At 34.0% G+C, this 13030-nt stretch overlaps 2 protein-coding genes across 4 annotated transcripts; one reads left to right on the top strand and one right to left on the bottom strand.

Annotated features, from left to right (window-relative positions):
* Nucleotides 1-1759: 1759 nt before the first annotated feature.
* On the bottom strand, nucleotides 1760-10024 carry LOC131805938 (coiled-coil domain-containing protein 102A-like). 3 transcript variants are annotated; one of them, XM_059129730.1, is made up of 11 exons: nucleotides 9603-10023; nucleotides 9417-9527; nucleotides 9115-9308; nucleotides 8862-9058; nucleotides 8437-8575; nucleotides 8286-8379; nucleotides 7880-8218; nucleotides 7709-7816; nucleotides 3418-3584; nucleotides 2481-3249; nucleotides 1760-2213 (listed from the first exon to the last, which is right to left on the bottom strand). In XM_059129730.1, the coding sequence occupies exons 1-11, from the start codon at nucleotides 9657-9659 to the stop codon at nucleotides 2205-2207; spliced, it is 2184 nt and encodes a 727-aa protein (XP_058985713.1). In that variant the 5' UTR covers nucleotides 9660-10023; the 3' UTR covers nucleotides 1760-2204. The 3 variants fall into 3 exon arrangements, with proteins under 3 accessions (XP_058985713.1, XP_058985715.1, XP_058985712.1); XM_059129732.1 differs by lacking the exon at nucleotides 2481-3249 and having other exon boundaries at nucleotides 1762-2213; nucleotides 9603-9990; XM_059129729.1 differs by lacking the exon at nucleotides 1760-2213 and having other exon boundaries at nucleotides 2235-3249; nucleotides 9603-10024.
* On the top strand, nucleotides 5152-7008 carry LOC101891889 (glutaryl-CoA dehydrogenase, mitochondrial). Its single transcript, XM_005188793.4, has 2 exons — nucleotides 5152-5823; nucleotides 5975-7008. Exons 1-2 carry the CDS (start codon nucleotides 5358-5360, stop codon nucleotides 6766-6768), a joined length of 1260 nt encoding a protein of 419 aa, XP_005188850.1. The 5' UTR covers nucleotides 5152-5357; the 3' UTR covers nucleotides 6769-7008.
* Nucleotides 10025-13030: the final 3006 nt, after the last annotated feature.

Genomic DNA, 13030 nt, shown 5'->3' with positions numbered 1-13030 from the left:
TGTATTCACTTTTGGATGATTCCAGCAGTGAAGAGGACTGGCTGAATGAGGAATCAGATGATAAATTATAATTATAAATTATTAATTTTAACTTATCGTCTTCAATATTAATTTTTTAAATGTTGGCGCTCTTTTCAGTAAGGTTTCACCAGTCCGATTTAGGCTGTTTACTTTTGGAATTTTGAATTTTGACATTTTATCGCATTTCTGCTAATTTTCCGTTCCCTTATTTTTTGAGCAAACCTAAATGAGAATGACATTTCGAACTGTTCTCTCTTCTGCTAGTTTTACTACTAAAAAAGTACTGGAATACAACTATAACATCGAAGTTGAGAACTGTATTATGTGACAGTTATAAAGCTCTGACCTTTCCTCGAATTTTATTTCTAATTATTGTCACTGTTTGACAGTGACCTCCAATGCAAACGTACGGTTTAAATATGTCATATGAATATTGAATTCCCTAGGACTAATTGTAATATACTCGAATGTTTTCACATTCGGAGCATCTACTTTTAATTCAGAAATTTTTTGATTGAGCTTATCAAGTTGCTCTTGCAACTTTCTTTCTAATTTGTCCTTCCGGCTCACGCAGTGCATTACTAACAACACACGCTGCACGAATGTTGCTCTGCGGTATTTTGACCCATTAACGGCGAAACGCTTGCTTTAGGTGATCGACACTTTGATATTTTTTAGTGTCAATCTTGCCTCATTTTGTAACCATTCTTGGGTGGCGCGTGCTGAGTGGAAAGGTCTGCAGCCAAAATATTTGCGTATTCAAGGCTTAATACACCCTCCAGAATATTTTCGCGAAATATTCCGCATTTATTCTGATGCCGCGGTCGATTAATACGAGCAGAGAGCGAGCATCGACTGTTATGGCGGCCCACACCATCACCATGGCCGACGCATGACTTCTGGTGGCCAATCGAAGGTTCACATTTTCCGCTGGACTCTTTGGTAAGTAAATACGATCATTTTGTTTGTTTACAAACTGCTGGACAACTAATGTTTTCTTTAACCTCTTTACCTATTTTGAGTCTATTTCTTTTTGTTCTTGCACTTTTTGGAATTTCAATGGCTTACTCTGAGCTCTTTTTTCAATATTTTCCGAATGGAATATTGCGATATGTTCAGCTCACGAGCCATATTTCGGCCACTGCAACGCGGTTTTCGATTTAGTCGCTTCTTTACTTTTCGAACCATTTATGCTGATGTTGCTGTTTTCTTCCGTCCACTTCCTTGACGTCGGGCTACGCTACCAGTATCACGGTAACGAGCGATGGTATGAGACACAAAATATTTATTCACATTTAAATGCTGGAGTACTCTAACGATAGCCACTTGTGGTTTTCCAGCCAATAGAAATCACACTATCACGCTTGAATTCCATAACGAATAACTTTTTTCTAGAAAATGCTCACCACCAAAATGCTTTTGTACACTTGTAAACAATATGATGAGCTGTCAGTGGAATAATTTTAACAGCTGTCGTACGAGTGGATTAGAAATGACAGCAGTCTGAAGTTGGTTGCAGTTTTTTCATCTCACCCTGTATCTTTAAACATGTAAACATTATTTCTGTACTTACGTACCCCCATCTATTATTAAAAATGCGACGATGTTGTAAAAACGAGAAAGCTCATAAAAGCTCACAAGCTGGAGCATTCAAAGTTTTAACCCAGATCAACACACTAGAATTTCAAGAATTGTAATAAACCATTTGAAAATCTCATGCATATAAAAAGTAATTAATGTGGATAGTTAATATTTTATTGTATATTCATAATTCGAATTGGTTCCAATACACACATATTTTTAATATGTTTATTTTAATGTAAATTGCAGTTGTATAATGTATTTATAATTGTGTGAATAGTTATGAATAAATTAGAATAGGATGTAATGAGTTTCAAATGATTAATGGTAAATAAAATGCACACAGTTTTCTTCTATGTCAAATGGAAATGTTACGATTTACAAACTAATTTTGTAATACTTAAAGGTAGAAAAGGAAACGTATTCGGTAGTTGTGGTGGTCATTAAAATAATACTTAATAGCTGTTTACTTATATTTCTGAATATGTAATAGAATGGTTACACGCCATCGGTTAAGGAATGGTTATGCTTATGCTTCTAAGTAGCTTTATTCACTGTTTCCTTCCGTTTCTTCGTCGAGTAATAAACTTGTTGATCCATAATTACGGAGTCTATGAAAATGAAAAAGCAAAAAGAGTTATTGTATTTAAATATGGTTAAAAGCTTTGCTTTTAGTGAGTTAAGGTTACTAAAATGCTTACACATACTTACAAATATATCAGAAAGCATATTATTGTTAAAAATAAAAAAAACGTAAAAACATAACCATATATAACAACAAAAACAGGCATAATAATAAATGAAACATTTCAAAACTTACTAATCTTATATGCACTAAGTTAATGTGCATGGGCACTGGGTATATGTAAACTACTTACCTCGTCGTCCGATACCTTAAGCCCATCTAGATTTATACTGTTTCTGGAATAATTCCCAGATGGAGCCGAGTTTGTGTTTTCTTTGGCATACAATTTGGAATCAGCATTTCCACCACCAATACCGCTACCACCAACCGTCGAAGAACGTGAATGATCCTCAAATAATTGACGATTTATGTCGTCTTTTGAGAGATTTGATGAGTTCGTATTCAGATTCGGAGAATTTGAACTACCCATGCTGTTGCCTCCAATAGCTGTGCTAGATTTCAATGGCAATACTAAATTGGCTCGATTATTTGGAGCACTGGTATTTGAATTAGAAGCATTGCTATTGGTAGTGGATTGCCCACCATGCCTTCCAGATGACCGTTCACGTTGTTCGCGCTGGCGGTGATGATGTTGGTGATGCAAATGCGATGGATTATCAAATTTCTGTTTTGCCCTTTCAAATTCCAAATTACGACTTTTCGACTCAAATATATTCTCCTCAACGTGTGATGTTTTAGCATCAAAAAAATTACTCGATTGTTGCTGTTGCAGCAGAGTACGTTCAGTGTGACTGGAACGTTTCGCTGATGATGCCTCATTGGCACCACCCGTAGAATGACGCAGACCCACAACATTACTCTGTGCTGGTCCATCGTCGAATATTTGTCGCAAATCATTAATATTTGGTAGGCAATCGCTTGGTATTTCAACAGCAATTTTACTACGTAACTGAACCCCATTATAGCTCCCTCCACCGCGTAACTGAGGACTGGGCAAACGCCTAATATAAGGTGTAAGTATATATGGGTTATTTTAAATAAATAATGTTAGCAATAGCATTATAAGAATAGAAACCAGCAGCATTCCAAAATGTAAAAAAAGTTAAATTGATTTAGTCACATGTTTAGTCCACAATCCAAGTATAGTATAAAAATAGTGAATTTCAAACCTTGTTTGTAAGTGTTGTATTTGAACCTGTAAACCTTCATTTTGTCCAACCAGCTCATCATTCGATCTTTGTAAACGGCGCACTTGATTAACAGCAGAATCCAATTCATCTTCGGCTGACGCCAATTCGCGTTTTAGCTCTTCAACGCGTTGTCGTAAACGTTTAACCTGTAAAATAATAAAATCAAATTATTCTTCGCTGTATTGAGGTAAATATATGGTTTGTTCCAGAACTATTAGAACGTAAAAAATTAGACTACGATAACCAATTTTCCCTTTATTATATCGAAGAAAATTGCAAAACAAGTAGATTCTTGCAGGTACTGAAACAGATAATTGGTCTAAAAACATGTAGTAGATGTCAGGGCTAATGTGTCAGTGTAGGACTTTTGCATAAATATGTCGTTTCGGATGGTTTTCTGTATGATATTTCTGCATTTTCGTCCAGGGACCAAATTACAAGATTAGACATGAGATTTCAATAGAAATAAATTTGAATAGGCTCATGTAAGCATGATTTAATTGAACACTTTGGTAAAAACAAGTACAAAAGCTGTTAGTTCGACCGGCCGAACTTTGAATACCCTCCAACATTTGGAACGAATTTGGCAATTCTCAAAATCAATAAAATCCGTTAAAAATTATGTTAAAATCTTAAAAATATCGAATGTAAAAAAAAATAAATAAACCACTAGTTCTAGCATAGAAAATAAATACAATGTTTTTTGCGATTTCGAAGTGTATTTGTAAAAAATCGTTACATTTTGTATATAAAATCTTGTCGATTATATGGATGCAGAGTCAATATTGTCAAAAGACGACTGTATTTTTCATAACCCTTGGTAGGCATAAAGTAGTTCCATATTATTTGGCAGGGATCCTACAAATTTCAGGGCTAAAGGAATCTTAACATATGTGGAATCAAAAATGTAATTTGTAATAACGACCCTAAAACATACAGTGTGTTAGGTTAAATTTTCTTCATGGGAAGCAGTTTTTCTTTTAAAGCGCAAAACAGGTCTAAATCTGGCTTATGTGTATGTCCATAAGGACTTTAGGTGAATATTTCGCCCCTCTTTTCAGCCTAACCTAATCTATGGTAAATTTTAATAAACAAAATTTTTAATGTCATTCTAGGATCTTGTCAAGTAACTGAAAATTTTCCTAATACGATGAATTATAAACAAACAATCAAATCCAACTAAATGTTATGCGCCTTAAGAAATACTTAATTTCAAAAATGTTTCTTTAAAAACATTTCCTGTTTGGACATAGAACGCATTCCTTATGTTGTTTTGGAAATTTGCAAATTTGCCAACTTTTAGTCTAAATCCAATTTCAAAATAAAAAAGGACACTTGGAATTCAAGGTGTCATAATGCCCTTTTAATGCTCTTCTTGAAAACAATAAGAAATCCTAAAAAAAAAAACAAAACATAGCAATCTTAAATAAATTTATTCAAAACCACGTTTCACACATTTTTTTGTGGTGCTTTTCTTTTTAATTTCCGAATTCCGACTATATAAAAGTCTAAAATAATATGAAATAACTTATATATTTCAATTGTTATTAAAAAGAATTGACTGTACAACAAAAACAATCTAGCATGTGCCAGCATATCAAGTAAAAATTAGAATACCAAGAGCGAATACTGATAAGGTTAGTATTTTTATCAAGAGAGCTGGAAACACGCCATTGGTGTTTTGTGTGGTTGTATCGTCTTGTGTCTCCGTATCAACGCACAGCATAGACCCCCTCATTCAGTCAAGTGAGAACACTCTGGGTACGCGGATGATAGAGACTTAAGCAGCTGATTTTGTGTCATTGTGTGTGCCTGACTACTCGTCGTCATTGTCGTTGTTGTTGTGCGTGTTAAAATAAATAAATTAAACTTATCTAACGTAGATTTGTTCTTGTGCAAAATATAAAAATTAATTCATAATGATTGCCCAGAACTTGTTAACAAAATTGCGTCCATTAGTGCCCAGGGCAACATTTGCCACAAAATCTTCTGAAGCACCCAAATACAACTGGCAAGATCCATTAAATTTGGAATCGCAATTGACCGAAGATGAAATTGCCATACGCGATTCGTTTCACAGCTACTGTCAAACTACTCTACTACCCAGAGTGACCAAAGGAAACAGAGAAGAATTTTTCCATAAGGAAATAATGGAAGAAATTGGAAGTCTAGGTGCCTTGGGTTGCACCCTGACTGGTTACGGTTGTGCCGGTGTCTCCAATGTGGCCTATGGCTTATTGACACGAGAAATCGAACGTGTTGACTCTGCCTATAGATCGGCCATGAGCGTGCAAAGTTCTTTGGCTATGGGTGCCATTTATGATTATGGTACAGATGCACAAAAGGAAAAATATCTACCCCGCATGGCTCAGGGAAAATTAATTGGTGAGTTAAATGTGTATGCATGCTTTACTTTTTGCGAACCAAGTATCATCTGAAACATTAGAGTGTTAACAAATATTGAAGTGTTAAAAATAATCTAAGACAGATAAGAGATAACATTTATATTGTTTTTTTTTTTTTTTTTTTTTTTCAGGTGCTTTTGGTTTAACTGAACCTAATCACGGCAGCGATCCAGCTGGCATGGAAACTAGAGCTAAATACGATAGCAAATCAAAATGTTATATTTTAAATGGTTCAAAAACATGGATTACAAGTTCACCAATTGCTGATGTTATAATTGTGTGGGCCAAGGGAGAAGATGATAAGGTTCGTGGTTTCATTGTTGATCGTGAACAATCTTCAAAAGGTTTAGAGACACCCAAAATTCAGGGTAAATTTTCTCTAAGAGCCTCCCCAACTGGCATGATTCTTATGGACGATTTGCATGTTCCTGAGGAAAATCTTTTGCCCAATGTTGTGGGCTTCAAGGGACCTTTTGGTTGTCTGAATAATGCTCGTTATGGCATTGCTTGGGGTGCATTAGGCGCTGCCGAAGCCTGCCTTGAAATTGCCCGACAATATACTTTGGATCGCAAACAATTTAAACGTCCTCTGGCAGCTAATCAATTGATACAAAAGAAATTTGCCGATGCCAGCACTGATATTGCACTTGGTTTGCAAGCTTGTCTTCAAGTTGGCCGTCTAAAGGACAAGAAATTACATACCCCCGAAATGATTTCGATGATTAAACGCAACAATGCCGGCAAGGCTTTAGAAATTGCCCGTATAATGCGAGACATGTTGGGTGGCAATGGTATCTCTGATGAATATCATATAATACGTCATGTCATGAACCTGGAAGCTGTGAATACCTACGAAGGTACACATGATATTCATGCTCTAATTTTGGGTCGTGCTATCACCGGCATCGCTGCATTTGCAAATTAAGAAATCTATGATATTAAGTACCAGAGTACGTTTCCTATGCATTTATACAACCAATGTTTTTGAGTTCGTTGAATAAGATTCGAAAATAAGTGTGTCCATTTTAAGTGACAAAATAAAGTTTGAGAAATCTGACTTAATTAAAAGATGTAAAACCAAAACCTTTAAAAATTGTATTAAAATAACATCAATTGTGAACTGTAAATATATTATTTCAAAAATAAATAACCTCTTTTAAAAATATATCGTTGAACGAATTGCATTATTTAAACTTTTGGAAATCAAAGTTGAGTGAGATTTATTTATATAACTATAATGTCCAGGGTTTTGATCATTTTTGACTGTATAGTACAGTTTAATATTAAAAAAACACTCACTTTAGTAAATGTTTGCATGAAAAATATACGTATTTGGAAGTATCTGTCAGAAGCAACTTTTAAGGGATAGAAACTACGCAGTTTGATTCATGATGAATTTAGCTGTTTTAAGAAAAAAATATATTCAAATCTATTTTGTTATATTTTCCATTTCTATATACCCATTAAAATATTTGCATGTCTAATCTACTCCTACAGGAATTCTAACTTCACAAATTCCTCAATTTATATTGTACGACTTAAATGCTCCTAACCTGGACTAATAACAAATTCATCATCAAGGACTTAATGTTGTCTTCAGGACCCACTTAGAGATTCGCATATTTTTAATAATATTTCGCACATACGCTGTGATTACTGTCCTATTTGGACAGATCGAGCTTCTTTAGGCTTGTTTCATGATTGATGGTATGCATGTATTTTCTGCTCATTACCTCAATCGATATTTTTTGTCCCTTACAGATTTATAGTCATATATATGAACGCTGGAGGCACAAAAGTCTCTATAGCTGGCATATTTGTATTAACAATCCAAATCAGCTTGTTGTTGCTTAGCTAGAACTTACCTCAGCTTCATATTGTTCAGCCCGTCTCACAGCATGGCCCAACTCAGTATTAGTCTCAGCTAGCAATTTTTTTAACTTGGAATGTGATATTTTCATTTCACTTAATTCCTAAAATAAACACAAAATTTTAAATAATTATAGGCTTCGATATATAAATTTCACAAATAGTACCTTTGTTTTTTCAGACAATTCTTGTTGTAAAGCCCGAACTTCAACATCAGTAGCTGGCAGTGGACGACCCTTTCGATCAGATCGATCTTGCAAGTCACGGATTTCACTACGCAATTTTTTGTTATCCCTTTCCAGTCCTAGTTTTTCAGTTTCCAAGCGTTCACGTTTACCCCACTCTGATGCATTTTCTGCTTGAAGTCTTTCCAGTTCTGTACGTAGCTCTCCCAAGCGTCTTTCAAGATTTTCACGAGATGATACCTCTTCGGCCAATGAATTGTTAATAATACGCATTTCGGCTCTATGAGATTCTTGAAGAGTTAGCAATTCTCGAACAGCTTCCTATTTGTTTTTCATTTCACATTGATGTTAATTTTTTATGGTAGCGAAAAATTACTTATACGAATACCTGTTTAGCTGTTCTCAACTCTTCTTGCCGATCTCGTACCTCCTGTATTTCCAAAGTAAGCTTTTCAATGCTTTTATGTAAAATATGCTTTTCGCTACATACAAAAATACATGATTAAAATGTAGTTATGTGAAATGCTTTTTGGTCTTACTCTCTTTCCGCTTGAACTGTCTTCTGGGCTTCATCTAGGCGCAACTGCAACATAGAAATTTTTTGTAGCAAATAATCTTCGTCAAATTCATCCTTAGATAGTTGTTGTATTAAGCGTTTTTCTTCGGCAGAAACTTCATCTAAAACATGACGGGGAAATATTATTTTATGTAGAGTTTTAAGAACATAATATCTAAATATATAAGTGCCTTCAAAACATTTTACTTTATGTCCCATAAAACCAATGGTTATTTTGAAGATTATTGTCGTACATATTCTTTCATATCAATGTCCTCGCTGAATAAGCCTTTTTTTGGGCAGTAATTTCAGTACTTCTTTATAAGAATCTTTTTTGTTATATGAGTCGTAATATTAATGACAATCAAGTAATGCCTATAATTAAAATTCTTTATATAAAAAGTTTACCCATATCTGTTAAGTTTTTCGGCATTGCCCCCTTCAAAATAAATTCTTCGATGTCCAGATCTTTCAAATCGCCTCCAGCAGATTTCGTAACCAAACCATCTTCGCTATTAACATTTTTCAGACCATCGGAAGACATGTCTGGCGAATTGTTAGTATCTCGTACATTCCCTTCAGCTTCTTCACCTGTGTCAGCCACCCTAAATGAAAAACACAAGCATGAATTTGCTTTTCAAATTATTATTTTCAAACTTACCCGGTCTTATGAAATTGTCCTGCATGCTTCATCATAAGCGAGTGCACCTTCTCCATTTCTTTCTTAAGCTGAGAGATTTGAATTTCCAGATCATTTTTCTCGCGTTTGTAAGAGTTGGCCTCCTTCATTGCCATTTCCAAGCTTGATCTTAATTGTTTAGCTTCTTCTCTAGCTTTGTTGCGTTCATTGCGCACCTATACTCAAAATGCAAGGATTTATTTGTGTGTTTGTATTGACATAACAAAATCGTGGTAACCACAGAAATGCGGTTTGCGTTGCTGTGCTGTGCTAAAAGAACGTACCTTACTCCACTTTTCACGCCAGTTTGCAGTACAATCTGACCACCACTTCATGGTTTTCTCCATTTGAGCTGCCCGAGCTCGAGCTTCTTCCAACTCGCGCTGTCGCTGAGACTGCATTAAGAAAAACACAATTGTAGTAAATATAAATGTAATAAATGTATATCCTGGATAGTTGTTGACTCATACTTCGCGAGCCTCCCACTCGGTGTCTCCATATCGGGTGTTGTTTACTTGCTCCATCATACTTTAGTATACACTTTTCCAATTCCACTATTCGAATATTTATATAGTTATTTTTATTTTTTGAAACAGACCATTAGTACTCCTCATAAAAAGTCCGTGTTTAATGTTTACCACAGGCTAGATCGACTTGGTTGTTTAAGGTGAGAAAATGCTCCTATGCATGCTGCGGGCTCTCGGAAAAGATATCCCATATATACTACCATATACAAATAAGATGATGGAAAACCAAAATGAAAGACGTCCCCAACGAAACAAATATGAAGGACAAAAAGCAATAACCGATGAAAAATAAACAGAAAGCAAAATCCCGTGGTACTCTGCTGTTTACGAATGAGACATGAGAAAAACGCAATCAGGCTGAACACATTCTTTAAATGAGCTGCGGGACTAGCTTATAGAATACAACCCACGCCGAAATGATGACTCAATTAGCAAAATACCCAGGCCCAGCATTTTTCAATTCACTTAATTAATAATTAATTTATCCATTTTATTTGTATTATTCGTTTCTATTTTCAAATAGACATGTTCAACAAAACAATCTTCTTCTTCTATATGGCATGGCATTCAGTTTCAGTGATAGCGTGGTAGAAGAATACAGGTAGTCGCATCCACATAGCTGTTGGGACAATGAACTGTCAAACCGATTTTGGAATTGAAAATCTTGAATGAAAATTTATTGAAATTTGGGAAAATTGTTGAAAAATGCTTATTATAACAGACTCCGATTTGCGTCGTATAAGTGGTTTTCTCCCAAAGATTTATTATATAATTAATTTTACAATTTCCATTTATGTTTGCAACTTTTTATGTAAATGTTGACATTTTGAACATATTTTTGTATTTTTCTGTTTTTAAATTCTGCTGGAGAGACAGTTGTCAAACATTTTTCCAAAATGCGTACCTCGAATGAGAGAGAAAACAAAATTTACTTTCGTTTGAATGCACATTCGCCATTCAACATTGTAGTTTTCATTCATAATTTTCAGTCTTCCCGAAAATATTTAAAATTTCATTAAATTTTTCTATTTTTAAATTTCAAATGTTATAATTTATTTTTTTCGATAAATGCTCTCACTTGTTAGAGATGGCACACATTTTATCTCAGTTCTGAGAGGGTTTGAATGGAACAAAGAACAAAAATCTTTGTTCGCTCAGCAAATTTTTTGTGCGGAATTAAGTAGATATTTCTTAATAATGGTCGAACAAGGAATAGAGAGCGAATCACATGCCATGCGAACTTAGTAATAGTCACCTCCTATCGCTGTTAAGGCTCTATCAGACGTAATGTTTTTGTACCCTCCACCATATTACGGTTCATGGGACAATTACTAAGGTAATCTTATGCAATAAAACAATTCATTTTTTATTTAATGTACATCAATTGTTATTTTTTATATTTTGTCGTTCTTCCTTAAATGTTAGAGTACAGATAGCAAGAAATTTAGATTTATTTCCCACCAAATATTCTTAAATTTTCACGCCTTTTAACGTGTATAAAAGTCAAGGAAGAATATTAAGATAAAAATAGTCATGTAAGGTTTGATTAAACAATGGTTGAATTTTGCGTCAGCTGGGATAAATATGGGAACAAATAATAGAGCGGCCCACTTTCTATTATACTAGTAGAAGATTGTCAACCCAACATTTCAGTTCAATTGAACTTGATTGACTTAATTGCGTTGCAACAAATTGTCAGCTCGAGATTGCGTTTTAGTTCAGAATCCATATTACAGGTGAATATATTGCTAACATTTTCCAGCTGATTTTCCTGGGATCTGATCCTTAAATAGTGACCTAAAATAAAATGTCTTTCGAGGACTACACAGAATCTAACTACACCCAGAAAGTTTCCTTAACATCATGGCACAATTACAGAAGGTAGAACAAAGCTACCCCCTAAATACAGTTTTTCATCTTTTGGTGCCCTTATTCTGTCAAAAAATATACACATTTTGTGCATGTGTGTGTATTGTATGTGTATTTCAAATTCGGTTGCAAAATAAACGCATATTGCGTTAATGGGCAACACATTGTACAATTTTTGGGTAAAACTGCATTGTCCTACTCATGGTAGAACTAAGAAGGTAAAGTCATGTAATCATATATTTGCAACATTTTCAAATTTATACAGTTGACAATGAAATAGAGGTAACCTCATTTTAAATAAGCATTCCCAGCTCTGCATTTTCTGTAACTTACCTTGTCAAATTTTAATGCATAAAAAACAGTTCAAATCTCTGATTTTGTGTGTATACAATGGATTTATGAATATAGATTTTGACAATGAGATGTTGTCAAATGTACAAATTTGAAAAATTGTAAACCTATGATTACATGTTCTTAGATCTACCATGATATTATCATGAGATTACCTTATATTATATCCAACATTCCATTTGTTTTGTTGTTTTTTTTTTTTTTCAATTTAAAAAACTTGTGAGAATATTGTAAAATAAACAAATCCAATTGTCGCATACTTTAAGGGCCAATTTGACACAAAGTATCATTTTTCCGACTTCCATTGACATGGTTATGCCTTGTGCACAGCGAGATGGGACAGGTTAAAAGTATTTTAAAAATTCATCTCTAGAAGGTTTTGTACGTCCGTTTTACCCAAATACATCAGGTCTATATCTTAAAATCTAATAAATAATAACGTCTTAAAATTTGATACTTTTATATTTTTGTATTATTTATTTATATTTTCAACACACAATAAAAGAAATTGTTCAATTGTTAATGTTGAACATGTTCAACTTTGAAAAACGTTCAAAATTTGGGTAACTCTCATATAAATACATGTGTTTAAATTTTATGATGAGCAACGTCGACTGAGTAATTCGAATTTTAGGTAACGCGGTCAAACACACAAGAAAAGACATTGTTCAATTGTCAATGTTGAAAATGTTCAAATTTGAAATTTTGTGCGCCCTACGCATTTGAGTAGCTCCCGTAAGTACCCCGAATTTTAGGTAGCGCTGTCAAATGCAACCAGTTCTTTCGTCCATTTCACACTCTTTCATATATTTATAAATAAAAAACTCCAATTAAATTTTTTTTTTTTAAATTTCGAGAATTCCTTAAAACTTCTTAAAACTGCGAAATTTCTTCACCATGATTGTTGTTTATATGCATTTCTCTGTAAACTAAACTTGAAAATGTTCGAAATAGTTGTATCTGTATTTAAAACTATATAAACATTAGAACATAATGTCCTAACTTATAGTTATTGTATTATGCATTCCATTTAATAAGGTAAACGAACAAAGCCATTAAAATAATCAATGAGATGCCAGATTTTATGTATACACATAAACTCTCTACGCTAGCAGGGTTGTATTTTTGTACACATGTTGGGAAATGTTCAG

Source organism: Musca domestica, unplaced genomic scaffold, assembly GCF_030504385.1.
Source record: "Musca domestica strain aabys unplaced genomic scaffold, Musca_domestica.polishedcontigs.V.1.1 66, whole genome shotgun sequence".
Taxonomy (NCBI): domain Eukaryota; kingdom Metazoa; phylum Arthropoda; class Insecta; order Diptera; family Muscidae; genus Musca; species Musca domestica.
The sequence above is the reverse complement of the archived record's forward strand: the minus strand, read 5'-3'. Positions and strand labels throughout refer to the sequence as shown.